This window comes from Channa argus, chromosome 14 (genome assembly GCF_033026475.1).
Source record: "Channa argus isolate prfri chromosome 14, Channa argus male v1.0, whole genome shotgun sequence".
Lineage (NCBI taxonomy): Eukaryota > Metazoa > Chordata > Actinopteri > Anabantiformes > Channidae > Channa > Channa argus.
Window position 1 is genome coordinate 4,094,320 of NC_090210.1, and position 21,254 is coordinate 4,115,573.

At 39.6% G+C, this 21,254-nt stretch overlaps 1 protein-coding gene across 11 annotated transcripts in view; it reads right to left on the minus strand.

Annotated features, from left to right (window-relative positions):
* arhgap21b (Rho GTPase activating protein 21b) overlaps nucleotides 1-21,254 on the minus strand; it is a 35,267-nt gene that overhangs the window by 3,219 nt on the left and 10,794 nt on the right. For 3 of the 11 annotated variants that reach the window (XM_067475630.1, XM_067475631.1, XM_067475629.1), the window contains 18 exons: nucleotides 16,680-16,772; nucleotides 16,092-16,170; nucleotides 15,956-16,010; nucleotides 10,883-12,449; nucleotides 7,931-8,077; nucleotides 7,477-7,579; nucleotides 7,322-7,367; nucleotides 6,780-6,905; nucleotides 6,378-6,677; nucleotides 4,870-4,928; nucleotides 4,590-4,735; nucleotides 4,346-4,488; nucleotides 4,045-4,203; nucleotides 3,854-3,932; nucleotides 3,642-3,715; nucleotides 3,465-3,554; nucleotides 3,191-3,358; nucleotides 2,684-2,789 (listed from right to left, as the gene is read on the minus strand). In XM_067475630.1, coding sequence (XP_067331731.1) covers nucleotides 2,684-2,789; nucleotides 3,191-3,358; nucleotides 3,465-3,554; nucleotides 3,642-3,715; nucleotides 3,854-3,932; nucleotides 4,045-4,203; nucleotides 4,346-4,488; nucleotides 4,590-4,735; nucleotides 4,870-4,928; nucleotides 6,378-6,677; nucleotides 6,780-6,905; nucleotides 7,322-7,367; nucleotides 7,477-7,579; nucleotides 7,931-8,077; nucleotides 10,883-12,449; nucleotides 15,956-16,010; nucleotides 16,092-16,170; nucleotides 16,680-16,772 — 3,540 coding nt within the window. Of the gene's footprint in view, nucleotides 1-2,683; nucleotides 2,790-3,190; nucleotides 3,359-3,464; nucleotides 3,555-3,641; nucleotides 3,716-3,853; nucleotides 3,933-4,044; nucleotides 4,204-4,345; nucleotides 4,489-4,589; nucleotides 4,736-4,869; nucleotides 4,929-6,377; nucleotides 6,678-6,779; nucleotides 6,906-7,321; nucleotides 7,368-7,476; nucleotides 7,580-7,930; nucleotides 8,078-10,882; nucleotides 12,450-13,029; nucleotides 13,054-13,188; nucleotides 13,219-13,742; nucleotides 15,274-15,955; nucleotides 16,011-16,091; nucleotides 16,171-16,679; nucleotides 16,773-19,390; nucleotides 19,441-21,254 lie in introns of those variants that run through there. The other 8 variants (XM_067475633.1, XM_067475632.1, XM_067475638.1 and 5 more) reach the window with 8 other exon arrangements.

Consider the following 21,254-nt stretch of genomic DNA (forward strand, 5'->3'; position numbering starts at 1 on the left):
GTCAGATAGATAGAGGGCAGTGAAAAGAGTGAAACTGACAAGACAGGATGAGTACGATGGGAGCAGCTTGATGAAAGCAGATGACACTTTTTCAGCTCAGACAGAGACAAAGTTGAGTAACCACAGTAGGCTGTATATGAAAAAGTGCAGTAAGCAGTAGAAAAGGCCTGAGATTAAGGATGAGAGGAAAGGAAGTTAAAACCCGGCAGTAAACCAAGACACAAAAAGCAGCTCATGCTTATGTATTGATGGAACGACGGTACATCACGGACAAACACGTCAATCACAAATAGCCACCAACCAGCTGACGGCATTCTTTCCCAACTCAAAGACATCACAGAGGAGAGGGAGTGGTAAGTTTGCTCTGACTAAAAGGGGCCTGAGCTGAACAGATCAGTGAAAGTGTGTCGCAGTGGATACAGCTGGCTCAGGGAAGCCTTAGTATAACAGACTGCGCTTCCTCCAACCTAGTTAAACCCATGTGGTACCCTTTAACATGTAGCCTGTCAGTTTCAACAACATTAAACGAAAAAAAAAAAAAAGAATTCACAAGTTTCCTTTTTCTCGCTATTGAAAAAAGAAAAAAACCCACACAAACCAAAACTGCAGCTAATAAAGATAAGCAGAATAATAGCCCATTTCTACCAAATAGCTCTAGGAACACTGGAGCTGTTTAGGTTTGCACAGCATCGTAAAAGCTGTGAATTAAACAGGTTACAGATTAAAATATGACAGCAGTGTTTGAAATGCAATTTGCACATGAGGGAAACAACTGTGTTCATCTTGTATTTTTATGCGGGATGAACAAATGCAAAGAAGACCTGCAAAGGTCATTCAACTTACAACGTAGCTTATGTCTACTGTTGTGTCCTCCTCATCCTCCTTTGGCTCAGCTTTTATCTCATGTGTTTTTAAATTTGTCGTAATTAAATTTGTGTTTTTTTTTTTCGGTTCAACATGACAAAAAATACTAATTCTTGTCTAATTACTGTTACTAAGTGCACCCACCTACTGAACAAAGTTAATGGTGGGTTCTAAGAGCAGCAGAGATGCACTGGAAAGCTCACCCTGCTTGCTGTATGGCCATTACAAAGCAAAGAAAATTAATTTAATCACTGGCTGCATCACAGGTACGATTTGCTGGGTTCCTGAAATGCTTTCCTACCGAAAGTGTTCCTAGAGTGGAAATGGGCTATTAACAATCAAATCCTATGTCAAATGTGTTTCTGTGTAAAGCCTTATGTATATTATGTAACAGTGGGACATGAGGATGTATGTGCCATTGTTGGCCTGTAGTTGACAATCTCAATTAATGTAATTAATATTGAATGAAGAGAAATACTCTGAAACAAGGACATCAGAAACATCAAATCAAACAGAAAGGCACAGAAAGAGGCACTAGAAACTAAACGTTCTGCAGCAGCAAACACTACCACTTTATGTGTTTGGAGTTGCCTCAAGGGATATTTGACTGCATGTGTACCTGTGCATCAGTCACTACATACTTATTGGTCCAAGAACATGCTTGGATGCGTGTTTGTCTGTGTGTTTACAAGTGTGTGCTGGGAAGTATCCAGCTCAGTCCCAAAACTGCGAGCCCACCCTCAGACATCATAACAGATTATGCCACATGACCGGGAGAGAACCTGAGGTTGACCGTACCATGCTACTTGTCCTTGCGATCAGCTTAAGAGACAACAAGAGACAGCAGAAGGGCTTTTCAGAGAAAGTACAGCAGCATCGCTCTGTATCCCCTCAATTAGGGTATTGGTTTAAATATGAGACGTGCACACCACAGGAAGAATGACAAACATCGACTTCTCTTTCTTTCTTTATCTTTTTTCCTCCTTTCACCCAAATTTAAAAGAGCTGCGGGTTTCTGCAGACTAGGCAGCTACACTGGGCACAACACTCGTCCTTCTTCCTACAGTCCCAGCTGTCCATCACTGACAAAACAGAGTCCATCAGTGACATCATCGAGTGATAGACGCCGCCCACTTGGCCTGTGTCAAGATTGGGTAATGTGTGAGTGCTAGACAGGGATAAGGGAGAAAAACAACACACTACACACAGAAGGGCATAGGTCAGAAGGGTTAAAACTTCCATGGTTTCTTTTTGTTTCTGAGGTTTTCTTTGGGAAAGAACATGCCGGGATTATGTGAGAGACGAGGAGGAGGGGAAGAAAAGAACTGAAAGAAAAGGAGTCGTCGCCTCAACACAGGTAAAGCACAGGGAGAAAAAAAATGACTTGCGCAGGAAAAAATAAAGAACAAAGCAAAGAAATGTAACTAAAGTAAAACTTAAACACAATTTTATCTCTTTGGGCAAAAAAATGTGAACATTGAAACTATACAGACTTAAATAAATAAATGAATAACAAAGGCTTGACATACTGCAAAGCATTTTTCAACAATTTTCCATAAAAACACAAAACGTGTTCATTAAAAAATTACTGAAAAAAACTTGCTTTAACATATACACAAATTTGGTAGACTGCTGATCTGAGCATAACAACTAAGACAGCATTTGGTCCTACAATATCTATAGAAGACAGCTTTTTAAAAATGTCTACTACTACTAATACTACTGCAGTATTAGTAACACATTCTAAAATTGCTGCTATGGTGGCGATTTTTGGTGATACTGAAGTGCTGAGTCCAAAGAGAAAATGATGGTGAGTTACCTGAAACTTCGCCCGGTGAAGATGCCGTTCGTCCAATGTTGAAGAGCAGGTGGTCGATGTTGGGCACAGGCTGAGACTGCACCGTGCTTTCCTGCTCTGCTGTGGTCTAGAACCGCATAAGGAGGGAACAACAGACAGGGCAGAAGGAAGATAAATGAAAAAACAACACATAAATGGAAAGAAGAATAACCACACATAAGTGGGAGCTGCATTTGATTTAAAGCTGCATTAATTGTCTGCATATGTAGGTCATTTGTTTCTGCATATACAGCACGCAGTGGCTTTATCAGTTAATTGTCTTTTGTTTGATGTAACTGAGATGTAGATGGGAGCAGTGAAACAACATTACAGTTGTTGGTGGGTAATAAAAATAATGAACTGAAAGATGCAGTGGACTTTGCTGTATTGGTGATTATATATGTGCCTAATTTCAATAGTGCGGCTATAGATATTCACATTTATGAACCAAACTGCCTCTGATAAGAAAATACAATAAAATTAACATACAACAGGGTCCTCGTCACAGTCATCAGTGAAGAACCAGTCATATTGCTGGATAAGGTTCTCAACTATCTTGCACTGGTCTGGCATGTGATTGACCATGTTGGTCATGTTGTCCTCAGAGGTCCTGACCAGCGTAGGGCCAAACACTATTGCCAGATTACGAGGCTCCATCTAAACAGTTTTGATAAAGGGAAAATAGATTTAAAAGAAGAATTCTCAAAGATTCACAGGATTTAAACGGGCCAGGTTGGTTACAAGTAGTGTTAACTGTCAATACCTTGTTCTTTTCACAGTTATCAGAAACCTTCTTCAGATGAGCACAGAGGAATTTCAGAGTTTCATAGTGATGATCAGGTAATTTGTGAATCTGCAAAAATGAACCATAACAGTTAAACGGTGTATGCAAATGAGATGATAATCAAATAAATGCTTCTTGTATTAGGATTTTACTCACCAGCCCTTTTAACTCCTTCAATCGTTCCACTGAGTCTTCTGTTCTGCTTGCTTCAATAAAATCAGCATACTTTTCTGTTAACAAAAATGTTGAGCGTTTAATCACAACTGCTCAGAATCTAATTACACCGATCAAAAAGGAACAGTTGTGATTTTCTCCTTTAAGTATATTCCCCCTTTTCAAGAAAACTTTCAGAAACATTACTCTCTTACCATTTGTAAACAGAGGTTCTGGAAGTTTTCGGAAAAATGATTTTAGTAGGCTACTGATGACATTAAGGTCCCGCCATTTCTGGAAAGAAACCCAAACAGAATTGTGTTTAAGCAGCCTTTACAGTACTAATTAGAGTAGCTGTCAGGAAGGTGGCACACTGTACTGTGCAATCCAACTGTCAGTCACTCACGTCTTCCTGGATGTCAATGTCAGTCATCCCTTTGCTGTTGAGCTCCTCCTGCATGCTGGAGATGGCAGCATTGTTCCCAGGGACTCTGTAGATTCCTGTGTACTCCAGACCGCGCTCCTCCACTACCTTACAGCAAACCTCCACAATCAGAGGAACAAACTGTAGAACACATAGGAGGACATTAGATATGACACATCATTAAAATTCATATGCTACTTGCTAGGAAGCGACACGCCACCCCCTTTTCCAAAACGCCAAACAAGGTACCATTTTACTTAAATACACAGACGGTCAAACCCACCCGATTAGACTGTGCCGGTGGACAGTCATCAAGCCGCACGCCAAATGTGACCCCAGCTTGAGTCTTTTTTTCAAAGGGCTTCCTCATGATCCCTGGAATTGTTATTTTCCAAGCAGCTCTGTCCCTTGGTGGACTGGACTCATCTGACAAGGTACACACACATCACACATTAGCCATCAGAGCTCCGACATGCCCTGTAACTAATCTAGATGACATAACTCAGCAAAGCAACTAGTGTCCTTACCTTTCAGGGCCCTCCGCTCCTCTCCTGTTTTTGGAGAATGAGGGCTGTGAACCTTGCCATCTGCTTTACCTCCCAGGAAAGCTTGTTTGATGCTAAGAGACTGACGACTGGTTTTGGGGGAGGGCTCAGATCTGCTACTGGGTGCACTAATCCAGATTCAAATTTTGAAGAGCAAACAAACAAATACATTGAGTCTTGAACTGACATGCAATTAAAATAGGTATATATCTGTTTGAGTACTGTAAGTAAGCCACAGGTGGCAATGTAGAGTCCTGCAAACCTCATCATGTTGTATTCTTTGATCTTGCGACTGATCAAGTCCTGGCTTGTTACAGCATTCTATAAATAAAAAGAGACAGTTGAGAAAGTTTAACATGTTAAGTACTTTGTGTCCCTCTGGGTTATTTCCAATATGACTAAATAATCGTTCATTATCTGAAGCTGCTTGTAAACACTAACAAAACCATTGTCTGAAGATATTGTTTGAAATCAGTGATAAACAATGTCAGTTCTCAGTAATAACTACAAATCTAAAAACATATACTCTGTGGCAATCAGGAAGTATTCGCTTGTTTGACAGACTCGCTGATTAACAGACTGGGAGTAAGCTCAAAGAGAAAAGCAGAACTGCATACAGGCCAGTAACTGTACAAATAAAGACCAGTTTCCCTTTTGGAACAGGCAGCCAGCTTTTCTCTGAAGCCGAGAGAAAATATTAGTGAATACGAACTTTGCACAAATGTTGACAGAACACAAGTCTTCCCTTTATATCCTCATGGAAGGAGATCTCATAGCAAGGCTGGATGTTAAAAGACATCCATGCAATCAGAAAAATCACAGAAATGCGGATAATTCTGTGTTATGTAAAACACTGAGACAGAGAAATCCTCTGCTATTAGGATTTCTTTAAAATATAGTCATTGAATCCAACCAAATTGGATTTTGATGTACTGGTCCATTGTCAAAATAGTCTATCATGGCGATAGTGTGATTTACTGGACAATTTCCCTACAAGTCTGTGCACTAAATTTCCCCTTCTTTTCCCAAACATTTCCACCTAATCATGTACTGTCAGTCCTCCATCTGAGACACCAGAATGAATTATTGCCAAAAGATATCAGTTAACTAGGTCTTGCTGGAAGGCAGCTTTATTATTGTCTCTCCATCTGAAATGGAATTTTCCCCTCATACCCAAAAAGTGCCACCTATTGTTTTTCCTACCAGGGTAGAAAAAGTTTCCAATGACCTTATTTTATCTTTTGTTAGGCATTAAAAAAAAAAAAAAAAAAGACTGTGATCCTTTCCATCTTTATCACAGCTCCGCTTTTTTTGTTCAAAGACAGACATTGGTTTTCTTTGTTGTTAAGCTGGTGGGTGGGGCTGTAGCCTACTTTATTTCAAAACTATAGTCTAAACCTGCTTGGTTTTCCCTTGGTGGTCCCCTGGTGACATTTTACTGGGTGGGCTGGGCTGATGAGGGCAGTGCAAAGAGTGACGTACTGATAAAGTACGACTCATTGTGTGGTAGTAATCTCTACTTAGCCATACAGTCTCTCTCTCTCTCATACACACACACACACACACACACACACACACACACACACACACACACACACACACACACACACACACACACACACACACACACACACACACACACACACACACACACACACACACACACACACACACACACACACACACACACACACACACACACACACACACACACACACACACACACACACACACACACACACACACACAGAGAGCCTTAAGACAACACACCTCTTCATCTGGGTTACTGTTTTCCTGAATGACTTTGATCCAGGACAGCATATCATCTCTCCCCTCTGCCTGGAACAAATACTCGCAATCTGAGGTGGTTAGTCGCAGTACATTCTTGCGTCTTGTATCGCTATAAGAGATGTCAATCAGACAGGCCCTGATGCTGATTTGCAGTAGCTCCTCGTCGGACTGCATCGAAGCATGACACATTGCATCCTTCCTGTCTTTGTAAAGTGTCAGCGTACAACCTTGTAAAACGCCATACATTTGCTTCCACGATCTCATTCCCCCACCAACACGCTACAAGAAACAAAAGGAACAACACAAGATAAATACTTAAACATTAAAATGTAATTGTATAATGTGTGGTAATTTAATGAAGGCATAAATGTACAGGCATACCTTATTTTTATCTGTACTTAGTTGCCTGAAGTTAAGCAGGCCTTCTTTGGAAGAATCAGCAAAGGTATCTGAAGAAGAATCCCTTCGAGATCCAGAATCCCCGGATGATTTTTGTCCGTCCAGAGCCTGCAAGTGTGAATACGTGATATTTATTTCTGACATTATTAGCTGACAGTAGAGTGCATGGGGGGAGTGAGAACAAATTTCTCTAAGTGAAAAAACATTTGGATGTTAAAGAAGAGAATAGAATAGGTTTAAACAGCATCAAAAATTGTTTGCATAAAAAGAACAAAAAATAAAGCATATCAAGAAACACAATACATACCATCTCTCATTTCTAATTAAATGCACAAGTCTTTACTGTCATGTCAGATAATACTTTCATCCTCAGTTATGCTCACAACAAAGGCCCATTTGTCTTCTGGTGGTGTTGGTGGTTCTACATTTTTTTATTTTACAAACTTCTCTATATAAAAGTGATGAGAGTTGTATCAAAGCATAAGGGAATCTGGCATGCTGAGAATAATAACATAGTTCCTCACCTTTCGCAGCCCCCTCAGACTGGGCATATGTTTACTGGGAGCTCTTCTAAAAAAAACAAGCAAATAAATTCAGAGGAAAGACACCCGAGGTCAACAACACAATCAAAATAAGGTGGGGGGAATAGTGGAAGGATCTAATCATGGGATGCACTCACCCTCTACTCTCCTCCTGGTAGTTATCTAGGCCCTCATCATATGATTTGGACCTCTCCGTTTTACTGGCTGTTTCAGACTCCAGCAAAGCACTTCTCAGGGACTCTGCACAGGTGTAAGAAATAGGAAATTATGTTACTTGTAATTTATAACCCATGCAATGAGTGAATAATGTCACATTAAGTTGTCTTTGGTAGCTTTGGGTCTAAAAGACAATCTGTGTGAACAGAATATTGCGTGTGTTAGGTTAAAGTAATTCACCTTAATTTACTGATTATACATACACGAAGAAGGGAGTACCTAAATATATAAATTCACATTTATATTATATACACTAAACCCACCATTTTAAAGGATGCAGCTTAAAAAACTAAACAAGGTTTTATTACAGTGATTTATACAGTTTTCCTACTGACACAAAGCTTTCCATCACCCAACCAAACCAAAGCGGTTTACCTTGATCATGTGACAGCTGACGACGAATGGTCAGGCACGGTGAGCCTGGACTGGAGCTGCCTGCAGTTATGGATGGTGCAACAGATATGACAGCAGAGGGTGGAATAGGAGCGGCCTCCCTGTCCACACTTGGGCTGACCGGCTCATCTATAAGGGAAATGAACATTCAGTCAGAGCACAGCTAATCTCAAAGGCTTAATTTGTTAAGATTCGGTGTGTTGTGGATATGTTGCTTTAGCGAACTAAGCTTGGTGCATCGGCACATCCTCAAAAAAGAAAAAAAAAAGAAAAAAAAAGGGCCAAAAACTTTTTTTTTGAGGGGGGAATCTTAAGTTATCTTCTGTGATACCAAAAGCAAACATGCCACAACACAGCTAAAAGTGGAAAAGATCATATTCTGACGTGCTTTCTTCAAGAAGAAGTTCTTAACTCCTAAGAACCGCCCACTCCTGGCACTTCAAGTCTTACACAGCTCATGGTACAAAGCTGCTCTCTGCAGCCGAGGGGCTTTTGGAGCTAAATTTAATAGCAAATGTCCTAGTTCTTGAATGCACCCAACTCTGAAACAGGGCAATGGAAAAACGATCTCACCAGCTCCCGGAAAGGGCCGGCTGGGCTTCAGATCTGACCATCACTAATGAGCATTTTTTAGAAGTAACATCTTTAAAGTTTTTCATCTGCTCTCTCCAGGTCTCATATCTTCTTAACTGTAATATGCTTTCATCAACGTTCTTGACCATAACAAAAGGGATTTTTGTCACCACTGTGCCTCATGTAAAGGAACAATAGTTAGAGGTGGAACAGAGAGTTTGCTTTCAGGTAACTATCATGAATACAAATCATCAGTTGTTCAGTAACTCTCTAATTTATATTTTACTTAATATTATTTTCAAGATGCTGTTTTTACTTTAGATTTTACAGCTACAACTGCAACACCTCCATCAAGAAATCAGATTAAATAAGCAGATTCTGAATAGCATTTACATTTGTTTGAATTTAATTGACACCCATCCTTAGAGAAAAATACAAGCCACTGTGTTGTAAAGAAGAGATACAACATATAACCCTATTTATAAATACAGCTATTTGGGCTATAGGAGCAAATGACCCCACACAACTGAACAGGCCATTGATTGCAGCCCAGCGGTCTACTGAATCAGGGCACTGTTCTTCTGAGTTGGGGCACTATCCAAGATTGTGGTCTTCAGCATCATCTTCACTGCATGCATTGTCTGCACCTGGGCTTTCATGCCTTCTTAGCAACCTGCATTACATGGGCCACTTAAAGATGCAGCAAAAATGGCATTTCATTCATCAAAAGCTTAGCACAGTATTCAGAGGGTCAAATGACTTAAAAGTAAGTAAGTAATATGCAAAAAAAATCTAACCTCAAAATACTAAAATGAGAAAATTCACTGACACGCTTCAGCTTGTCAACAAATTCACACAAAAACGCCTGAATTATCTCACAATTAAAGGCAGTTTACAGGCCCAGTATAATGTACTTTGCATTGGGTGGACAAATTTCTACCAACAACTTTTAGCATATCACAATACAATCAAGTATCACAAGTTACAGGCTACAGTTAATGTGTCTCTAAAACTATTTTAACAGAATGATAAATGTTATATTCTCATGGGCACACGTTGTATTAGTACCACTTTTGTAACTGATTTACTGGCAACCATGTGTACATTCAACAAAATTAAAGATTTTGTGGTGAAGAAGGCTCTAAAGATTTGAGATTCGTTAATTAGGAGCCATTTTCAAACAAAATGTGTTTCTGTGAAACACTGTGTGTTAAATCCAAAATTAACTCTCCTGCCATGTGTCAAACTAAAACTAGTGCTGCCACTGCCTGTGACCCAGGTCAACCCTAAAGCCTACTTGAAAAGTGCAAAATGTTCCTTTTGCACTTGAAAAACAAAAGCAGATCACCCATCAGACGGTTTTCTTTAGTTAAGATATGCTGAGTTCGGTCGACTGGTCATTTCTCTGCAGAGTAATAGTACAGAATACCTAAACTGTGAATAGTAGGATATACACCATTTTTCGACAATATGTAGTATCACAATTCGAGGCAGACACCAAATGACAGAAAGAAAGAAATAGAAAAATCTAAACATATAAATGCAGTCTGACAAAAGCAACCAAAGAACGTATAAGAAATACAAAATACTGCTAATACTGAAAACTCTAACAATGTAACTACACTACATCGATGTTCTCACCAAGGCACACAAACAAACACACTGACAGTTCCTTATAATTCTAAATATATTCCTCAATGCTGAACTGATTAGGACAGATTCTCTGAAGAAAACAACACAGAATGCACTGAATACCCCACTTTGAATTTTAGCAAGAATATGAAGAGTATGAAGCAACAAAAACATTTTGCAATATGACAGATGTAAAGCCATCACTATCTTTCTGAGAGTAGGAGTTAAAACCTTTTTGAAACTGCCTTCTGATGATGAGTTGTTTTCGAGATAACCAGGAAATGCATTATGAGACTACTCTATCATAATTCAATCCATTCTGAAGAGAAAACAATGTATGAGGAGGAGAAATCCAGTACATTCCAAAAGGATTAAGCCATCCTTCATCCCACCCCAGTTACGCTGAACATCCCACAAACCCTGTCTGAATGCCACGAAACCAGTCTAATAAAGATTTATTTATTTGAGAACATCTCCTCACCTCTATACCCGCCCACACAAACACACCAGTAATACCCTAAATCAGATTAACAATGAAGCCACAGTGGTCTGTTTGGATACAGGAACCATATTAGGATTTTTATTAATCTACTGATGATTTATATTGGCATCAATGGTCACTGCCCATTAACTAGCTTCAGTATCAGGACTAATACTGTTCCAGATGCTTCTGCCGCCATTACTATGACAAGAGGAATAAACAAAGTTTACAACGGATTATGCTCTTACCAATAAATGGAATGGAGTCCAGAGACTCATCTAGGTTGCTGGAGCAGGAGTTGTGACGCTTCCCCAGGCGGCGTATGTGTATCTCTCGACGTGCGTCATTCGGAAGCCAACATGCCACAACATCTGTTGTGGAATCTGCTCCTTCGTCATTTACAGCCAGGATGTAGGAAGGATGCCTCAGAGGGCTGGGGTTCATTCCAGAGGATGGCTTCTCCCTCAGAACAACCCCGGTCTCTGTGGGGCTTCTTCCATTGACCTGATTCTGAGAGTCTGGGTGGGGTGGTTTTAGGATACTGGGCCTTTGAGGAATCTGTTTTGGAGTAGAGCATGAAGACGACCTGTGTCCTACCAATGCTGCATCTCTGCCTGCCTCAAAAGGCTGCATGCTTTCAGCCCGTAACCTACTCGGAACCTGTTGGGTAGCGTGGCCTGCATGGCTTCCTTTAACTGAAGATCTTTGGTCAGCAAAAGAGCGCTCAGCACTTGAGCTCTTTCCAAAATGTGAGATTCTGTCTGAGAGAATGGGTGAGGAGCGGGTCTGAAGAGAATCTGGTCCTTTAGAGTAGAGAGCAGGGTTTGGTGCCGCCCTCATACCACCGCTGTATCCAACAGAAGGCCTGTAGACCATTGCATGTCTAGGGATAGATTGTCTGCTGGGCCTCGTACCTTGGTCTGCCCTTCCATACCCTGCTCTTCTGTCAACTGGTCGAGCCAGCTCCGAAGGTTCAACACAGTCTATGGAGTGACGGGCTTTGTGCAGCAGGACATCTTGGGACACGCTTCGAGAGGGCCAGTTCCTAGCATGGCTAATTCTCTCTGCGCTGCTCATGCGGTCCTGCGAGGCACTACGAGGGGCAATGTGAAAGTGGGGTGGAGGTCCTTGGTACGAGCGTTCATGGGACGTACTCCTCCGTCTTAATCCTTTAGGGCCCCAGTCTCCCCAAGGAATGTGATGAGCAGCAAAGGTGGTCTGACTGGCAGCACGTAAACTGTCCAGCCTCTCCTGGATAGTCCGACTACCATGGGAATGGATTCCTTTGTTGTCAATGTACTCCCTGTATGTTTGGTAAGTGCGCCAATCAATGTTTTGATGGTTAAGTGGGTAGGGAGGTCCCTGAACTCCATATGGAACCAGTCCTGGACCACTGGTGTAGACATCAGCCTTTCGTGAGGGAGGATACTGGGCCAGCGAACCAGGTCTACCCCTGCCAAAGACAGGGTCCATGAAATCTATCATATGTCCTGGACCCATGCGTCCCATATGGGCCTTATCTGGAGGAACCAACACAGTTCTCACGCTATCATTGCGCATGCACACTGCCATCTGGCTTTTTGGATACGATTGAGGAGGAGGAGGAGATGGGGGCACGGTGATTTCCTTGCGGTACCCATGGTCAGAAGGTGCTGTCGGCCCTCTGCAGACCTGCCCCACTTGGTCCATTGCCTGGGCCATGCCCGTAGGCTTACAGTCTACTCTGGGATAAGATAGTTGCGGTGGTTCAGGAATGTGACGGGCATTTCCGCTGTAGCTGTTATGGCCACGGAGGTAGGCATCTTGGGAGTAGGCCTGGACACAGAGCAACAAAGCGAGGTTACAAAAGATACAGTACAACCTGCATTATCAAGTGTGTGTGAAACTCAAGAGTGGGCATTCACTGAAGTCAAGTTATTACAAATGCTACTGGATGGACTTGTGTGGGTAGTGCATGTTGCAGTTGGAGCATGTGGAGGCGTTAGCAGTTCAGGGGTGTCAGTGGTCTTCATCTGTTCCTTATTTAGTGCTCTGGTGGTAATATTCACTGCTCTATTGCAGGTGATTGTACACAGTGTACAATCAGAGTAGAAAACATTTCCACTAATACTTAGGATATTGTTGTCAAACAACATCTACGTTATTTTGGTACAGTAGTCTTTCACCATTACTCCAACTCCAACATTGATTTTCAATATAAGGGAAATAAAATATAATAAATGTGGAATGGTGTTTATGTGTACCAACTATTTACCTGACATTTTTAGCATTGACTGTAACCGTAGTTCAAACAATTAAGTAGCATTTGAGATATTTGGTCAAAGATGGTAGTAGAAAAATGTACATACAAATGAACATAAATGTGGACAGGTAAAAAGTGTTTCCATTTACCCACCGCGGAGTGAAGATGGTAAGTTCAGACAGACAGGAGACTGCAAATCTCTCAAGTGCTATATTTAGACTGCCTTGATTATAGTCCAAAGTTTGAAAATCTATACTACATACCTTTATCTGCTAACAATTTTTTTTGATAAATACATAATTAAAGCAATACCTTGTTCCAGTGCATTCACTATTTGGCTGTAAGGCTCATTTTATGTAGCTGCTTTACCAATACTGTACATACAACTAGTAAGAGACGTGTAAAGGTATGAGGACTTTGATCCTACAATAAGCTGTTATCAAATAACAATCTTACATAAACCTGTGTGTGCCATGACAATCAGTGCAGGCTGTGTTCCTCCCTTTGTAAGCATGAGTGTACAACAAAGTTCGGAGGTCACGGGCCTTTATCACACTAATGACACTTGGCAATGAGGATGACGAAGGGGCGAGGCTTCACTCACATGCCAGCTGGATGCCAGCTGGAGTGCTCAATCTAACAGGTACTGCAGGCAGAGTCCATCGGCCATTTCTACAGTCTACACATTTAGCTCAGCAGCTCAGAACTGCCTCTTTAAAAGTGGATCGAGTCAACTGAACAGTAATAATGAAAAACCCTTGAGTACATTCTCCGAGGATGATGCCGACATGCATGACATATGCAAAATGAGACAGCAAGCAACATATGTCAACATCCAGTGGTGACCCAGCCTTCTTTTTGCTTACCAGATTAGTAGTTTCCACCAAAAAAGGCTGCCGTTAGAGCATGTGAAAACAAGAGCATCAGGAAATAAAAGGAGAAAGGACAGAAGAGAAAAAAAATGCCAGCAGAGTAAAATGCACACATTGAAAAACACATAACATATTCAAGGAGACAATGTGAAACAGCCACAGCAATGCCTGGGCTTGACATGCTAAAAATATACTAGAGCTGCAGTATTAGTACACAGAGATGAAAAAGCAGAGATGTAGCAAGGTTTCCGTATTACGACCTGCCTGTGCCAGTCTGTCCTGGATGAGGTGGCAAGAGCAGAAGCTCGCCTCTCATGCTGCCGTTAAGTCGCCATGGTTCTATCCATCTTCAGCCAGAATATTACGGTAACGGAACAAGGTGCCTCCAGTCTATGTCACTCTCTCCCTCCCTCTGCTTGTGCTCACATAACAGCAGCAGCTGCTTATTATACATTCAGCTGTGATGGTACATCTCCCCCTCCCACTCCTTCCTTCTCTCTCATTTTCTCTGAGCATCAACCTTCAAAACACGGGACAGTCAGCTGATTTCATCTACTGGTTTAAGCTCATCATTCATACTGTTCCCCTGTTTCCCCCCTGCTATGTATTTCCTCTGCTTTCCTAGTGTAGAGTTCCCTCCCTTTTCTGCTGCCTGAATGTACACCCTATTCATCTCTTTGCTAAGCAACTGCTGCCTGTTTCCAAGCAGTCGGTGTGTGCTGCCTCCTACAGTGTCATGTCATCGGCTTGCATCTCGGATAATCCTCGTTTTTATTGGCAACCTTTAACTGTCTGATTATATGTGTTAAGAGATTTTTTTTTTGTGTGACTACTGGCCATAACTGAGGAATAGTATTACTCGTGGCATCATAATGTAAAAAAAAAAAAATTGAAGAGTGTGTAAATACGTACAATGGGAGTCAGATAGAGAGGACCTAACGTTAATGAGTGGTGGACTAATAATAAATCAAAGAAAACATTTATGTGAATATTAACATTTCTGAGAAAATGAACCTCAAATTTTAATTGACTTATGTTAGAATTTCCTGTAAATTATAAAGAGGGCTGATATTCTGTTTTAAATATATTAGAAACAAGACTGCTTTAACATTTTCAGGAGTCAGGGTGCATCATATAAATTGATATGGCTTTTCTGGCTGCTGTACTCCTCAACGATACCCGAAGCACCTATCAAGTTAATTATGCTGATTCAATGCAGCAATTAAGGATCCACAGGGGAAAAGTTCAGTTGAAACAAACATTTTGACTCTCGCATTTCAACAATTTATAATAAAGGGGTTCCTCGGCATACTGACAAAAAGCACATTTGCTATAGTATGGACCAGATGAGTGCACCTTTGCTTTTACCCCATGCACAGAGTGCATAATGACTGCCAACAGCTGCCTCCATTAAAGTGTGATGATAAGACTGTCAAGTATGGTTTAATCTACAAGTGCACACTGGTATGAGCGCACATCTCTGCACTTATTTGGGTAAATGCAACACATGCATGTTGTTATTTTTTCTTTCTGATGCTCTACATCAGCCAAATGTACTGTATAACTCTAAAAAAAAAAAAAAAAACAGTAATACAGATATAACCAATTACTTGACCACAAATAATAGAATCTCTTTAAATTCTGCAATTATGTTGATAGCAATCAAGAACCTGGTGCACGTACCACCGACCTCCACATCCATGATCCATGTGGCCTAACTTTGCTGAGGATTTGAAAAACAAGCACAGCAATGTCTCTGCTACTCCACTGTTTAGTGTAGGTCTACATTGTACAGTTGCACATTTGAAGAAAATGTTTTGTGAAATATACTTTTGTACCACATTTAAGTAAACATATAGGCTATATGATCATTGCTTTATATTATTTGCTTTATTACCATCTATTATGTTTGCACTGTGTATGAATTGAAGCTGAACTAAATTTTAACTCTAGCACTCAAACTAGGCCATTTTAACAGTAGCAGAAGCAGCAGTTTTCGGACGCAGAAATTTAGCTCTGGCCTGATTAGGAGGCCTAGATAAAGAGCTCTGATGGGATAGGTGGGCTGTCTGCAACTTATGACTTTATTCCCAACATTCTTATCTAGAGCAGCTCAGTGAGAACAGATATAACAGAAAATACTCAAGTAAAGTGTCTTGGCAAGGTCAAAACTAGGAAAAGAAACAGGAATGTAAAGAGAAACTTACCAGCTGAAGAATATCCTCATCTTTTGGCATCACACAAAGTTCAAGAAAGTCACCACTGTTGGGGAAGAAGAAGAGATTTAAAACAGGGAAAAAGTACCAACTAAACACAACTTTCCATAAAAATATCAAATCTCACCTGTCTTGGATCAAGCATATAACCTCACAATAGGCTTTTCCAATGATGCTTGCTCCATTCACTTTCACTATGCGATCACCTAACAGCAATAAAAAAAACACAGTTGCAATGATGCCAATATTAAACATGTGTAGTTGAAGATTCTAAGTTGTTTGCCGAAGCCCATGTTCGTATCCGAAGAGGAAAAAAGAAACACACATACATGCTAAAACCATGCACAGATTACAGTGTCTATGTTGTAGGTTTCCTTAATCTACTAAATCATAAAAATTCTATGCGGTAGCTACATAATAAAGAAAGAAAAAAAACGAGCACTTTCTATAACGTACACGCTCAGGCTAATGTTTTGCTTCACAGCAGGAATACTGTTAGGCCACTACCCAAAACTGCATACCTTGCATTTTTCCCGATTAACTTGCAACACACTAAAACATCAGTCCGATAGCTTAGAGGAAGCGTTTATGTTTTTTTGTTGCGTCATTGCCAGAATTAAACCTCTGTTGTAGTAATGTGAAAATAACTTAACATTTAGATCCTAGCAGGTTTTAGTTAGTTAAGTAGACTGATTGATTAATGATTGATTGTTACCAGTGGAAAGCCCAGCTGCATGAGCAGGGCCACCTTCCTTGACTTGCTTCACAAAAATGGTGTCCATTGGTTCCAACCTATTCCGCGGTCTCCCTAATAATAGTAAAGAGAATACTATGAATTATGCAGGCAGTACACAAAGCAAACACATACAAAGTATAAAAAGTACACTGTTATCTGGTCACCCACTATAATAACTCAAACACAAACACAGGAACAGACATTCTTTTCTTTTCTTTATTACCAGAAACTCTCCTGCTAATGACAGTTGGAACACTGGAGCTTCAAAGTTTGTCGTTACTCTGGGCAGCAAAAAGCAACAAATACGAGGGGAGTGTGGATTGCGTAATTTGCTTGCAGTACTGGACGTCATAGAAGCTTTACTGGTATTTATTGTGTATTGTGGATTTTTTTGTATGGCTTAATAGATGTGTAACAACAAAACTGAACCCAAAGCCAAAATACTGTTTTTCATATGGTAACGTTTCCCCATCCGAGCCCAGTTACAAAGAAAATTCACAAATATATGTGCTGAGCAAATACTATCAGAGGAATCAATTTTTCCACAGATACATCTTCACTGACTTCTCACACACATTTTGCCTTCTTTACATAATATGGCCATTTTGTTTACATTATTGGAGATATGTTCCTCATCATATTTTGAAAGTTATACACTTAAAAACTGACATTTTTGGCAAGTATTAATTAACATATAAGGAGTTTGCTACTGGTTGTTGATGCAAACCCATGTTTCACCCACTAAAACATGAAAATTGTTGGGCGTTTGACTTGCAAAATCCAAAACTGCACTGTGCCTCCATTTCTACACATAAACCAAACATCCCACTTCCTTAAATGATTTCTTTTGGCTTTGTGGTCTTTTAATGCTTTTAACCATTTTTTGCTTAAGTGAATGAAAAGTTTCAATACAGCAGCAGAATATTGTGAATCCATTCACAACCTTTTACTTTCACCAAGTTGAAAAGTGCAAAACAACAACCCCATAACCTACAAACGAGAACAAGAGTGAGCAATTCATGACATTTCAGTGCAAAGAGAGATTGGTGGATAAGATAAACCAGGAGGGTTATCACAAGATTTGCAAGCATGTGAATCAACATTATGACAGACGAACACGCTGTGCTCTTGCCAAAGCTTGCCCACATTGCAACAGTTTGGAATGGACATATTCTTTAATTGGTTCCGCAAAAAGTAATCCCAATGGGGTCCAATTGTGTGGTTTTAGAGAAGGTGGATGAAAGCAACTGAAGAGATGAAACCCTGTTTGCTAATGCTGCTCCTGTCTCCTAGCAGCTGTGAAAGAAGGGGGTGAAAGAAAAGGGACTAAGAAGGTAGAGTGACAGTGTGCTCAGCTGCACAACTCCCACTCTTTTCTTATAAACTGAGAAATAGCTCTGGGCACAGCCAAAGAGTGGCTAAAATCTTCCCCCAGTAGTTTACATTCTGATAGTAAGTCAGCGCACGATGGCTCACTACAGTGAATGGAAAGGCCAAGCATTTTAAACACACATGATAATAGAATAAGGTAATGAAAAATTCTAGCATTGTCAGTTAAAGAAGTTATAACTCTTAAAGTCAACAGTCACAATGTTACCAACATATTTAAATGCTAAATGTTTTTCAAAAATATTTTTACATAGTAAGCATTTTGTGTTAAGTAAATAGAGACACCAAAATACAAGTAGGATTAACTTTAATAAGCAGTTAATTCATCAATAAAAACTCTTCACACTTGTGTTTCCATTTTTCTCATCCACACAAGATTACTCATGCAGAGCAACATCCTGGGGAGTCACATTATGTAATGCTCTCCTTTACAACCACCCTTATGAGACATGTTCCCTCTTGTGGCAGATAATAGGATTACATCTAGTTTGCCCACAGAGTTGTTGAAAAATTAATAAATGAAGCAAAGAAATTCACCATATTACTTGACATGTACGGTCACTCTTTGCTTTGACACACTGAGGAAAATTAAATAATATATGGAAAAAAACATGACATTGATATTTTTTACTCCCTAAAATATACATTTGAATGCACAGTAATTGATCATAATGTCCAATGGTGCTTTGTACTCTAACTCAATCTGACTAGTTTTATCTTCACTCTACAAGTCTGCTCTGGACACAAAAATATCTTCACACTTTCAAGCACCATCCAACTATACAAACGATACAGACTTACAGCCACCTACAGTAACAAATGCAGTTTGCACCCAATAAGATTGAATGAAATAGTGCAGATATCTTGGGAAATGCCTTGTTTGCAGGATTTTCTAAGATAAATGCATAAGGCATCAACTGTGTTCGGTAAAGAGAGGCTGGTGCATTCCTTTAAAAACAGAGAAAAGCCTGTTTAACAAATGCTGCCAAGTTTCATTTGTACTATTTTAATCACTTGGCAAATAAAGAACACTATTTGCCCACAGTCGGCTCATGTTTATCCTCATTCACTGTAAAGTTAATAAAGATTTTGTGAAATGTATTGCACATTTATTTGTGGGTAGGAACTAAATTGCCATGGCCAAACATTTAACAAAGCCTTAATAAAATGTTTTCAAAATTAATGCTAGTAATTTCTTTACACAACACAAACTAAATGACAGTTGTAACAGAGAACCTTTTCTTAATGTGAAAAACAGGGAATAGTTGATACGGGTACATTAAATCAAAATACACACAAACCTGATCCTAGAGTTATGACAGAAAAGCTTTGTCTTGGGAAGAAGCAGACTCTTAACGCAATAAGAGAATTGATGATGGTGTGGCACAATAAAAGGGACAAAAAGAAAAGGCAAGAAAAAAATCATAAATAAATGTTTTTAGACATTAATCCATGTTTTGCACACACACTGTATGTTTTGACAATAAACATAGTTTATTTAATTTAACATTTAAAATTCTATTTTACTTCCCCGGCAAACAATGGTTAAAGCAAGGGCTCTAAATTCATTTTAATGGTTTAGAGACTGTAGATTGATAAAAACAAACTCTAAAATATAACAAATAAAATACAGATGGCTGTTCATAGTTCTTTTGTGAATAATTTTTTATTGATTATATTCTAATTATTTCTGTTAGGAACCTTCTGATACCCTGGGTATGGTCAATTTATATGTCTGACACTGATCCATTCTTCTTTTTCAAACATCGCTATGAGTTTCTAACAATTACAACGTGCCTTGTGACTTTTGTCTGTTTTACCACCCGCTCTATAACATTAAAACTATTTAAAGGACAAAAGCTTTATATTAAACAAACTGCATTTTCAATTGGATTAAAGTCTGTGATTGAGTTGGCCAGTCTGACCCTCCCTTCGTAAGAAGTCTTTACGTGTTTTAGCCCATTGTCCTGCCCCATGGTGAAGCTTCCCCCTAATTATTGATAATGCATTTCTCTGGAAATGCAGACACTCTGTACACTTCTGAATTCACTTTGCTGGAACCATCATGAGTTATATCATCAATGAATATTAGTGAGCCTGCTCTACAAGCAGCCATGCAAGGGATTAGTTTGTTTGGTTGGTAGAATACTAAAATAGTTAGTTAGTCATTAATCATTATTCAAGACCTTCTGTGGTTACTCTGTATTTTTTGTCAAATTTAACCTGACTTTGCAATGCTTGCTGCTGATTAGGTGTTTCTATAACTGCATTTCTGCTCAGGACGTTTTCTTCAAATGTTAGATTGTGATACCCTCCCCCCTGCTCTGTGGAGGTTGTTTGGGATGTCACTGACTGTTGTTTTTAGGTTTTTCCTTCACAATGCTTCGAACCTCAGCTGTTGTTTTCCTGGGCTGTCCTATTCAGTCAATATAGTCAGTCAATAAATGAGAAGTTTTTTTCTTTCAGGAGAAACTGTTGTAATGGCTATGACCATTTTTTTGCTATGCCCCTGACTAATTCCCTTTTTTTCCTCAAATTCAAATTCCTTGCTTCTCTCCCACACACAGCTCTCTGGTTTTCATGCTGATTTATCTTTTTTTTCTTTTTAAGAAATAAAAATACTGTCAATGCAGTACTCCACTGCTAGAACTAAAACCAAAATAAGGAAATCAGAACTGTTTGTTTGAAGAAAAAACAAAAGAGAAAATAAAAAACAAACCAAAAAACACAGCAACACACCAATAAGTTGCAAATAACATTTTGGAACAGATAACATTTGGTTCATGTAAAGACAAAAAAGGTGCCACCTTCTTGTATCAAGGAGTAAATAATGCTATTTGAAACTTAAATCTCTCCACTTTCATCTTTTGATCTTACACCACATGTTCTCAGTAGGGTTTGACCCTGAATAGTTGAATATTCAATGATTGGATCAAAGGAGCCTAATTCGGCTGCAAATTTTATAGTCAAACTACTGCAGAATGCGTTTCTGAAAAAGATTATTCAATTCCAGCTATGTGACGCTTCTGAATGTATGATTTTACATAGAAGTATTTTGGTCTAAGTATCATTCTATTAATAGAATAATACCTTATGTGCATTTAAACAATCTCTAGGAGGCGGAGACAAAAAGCCTCTCTCTCCCCTCCCTTCTAACTGAGTTTT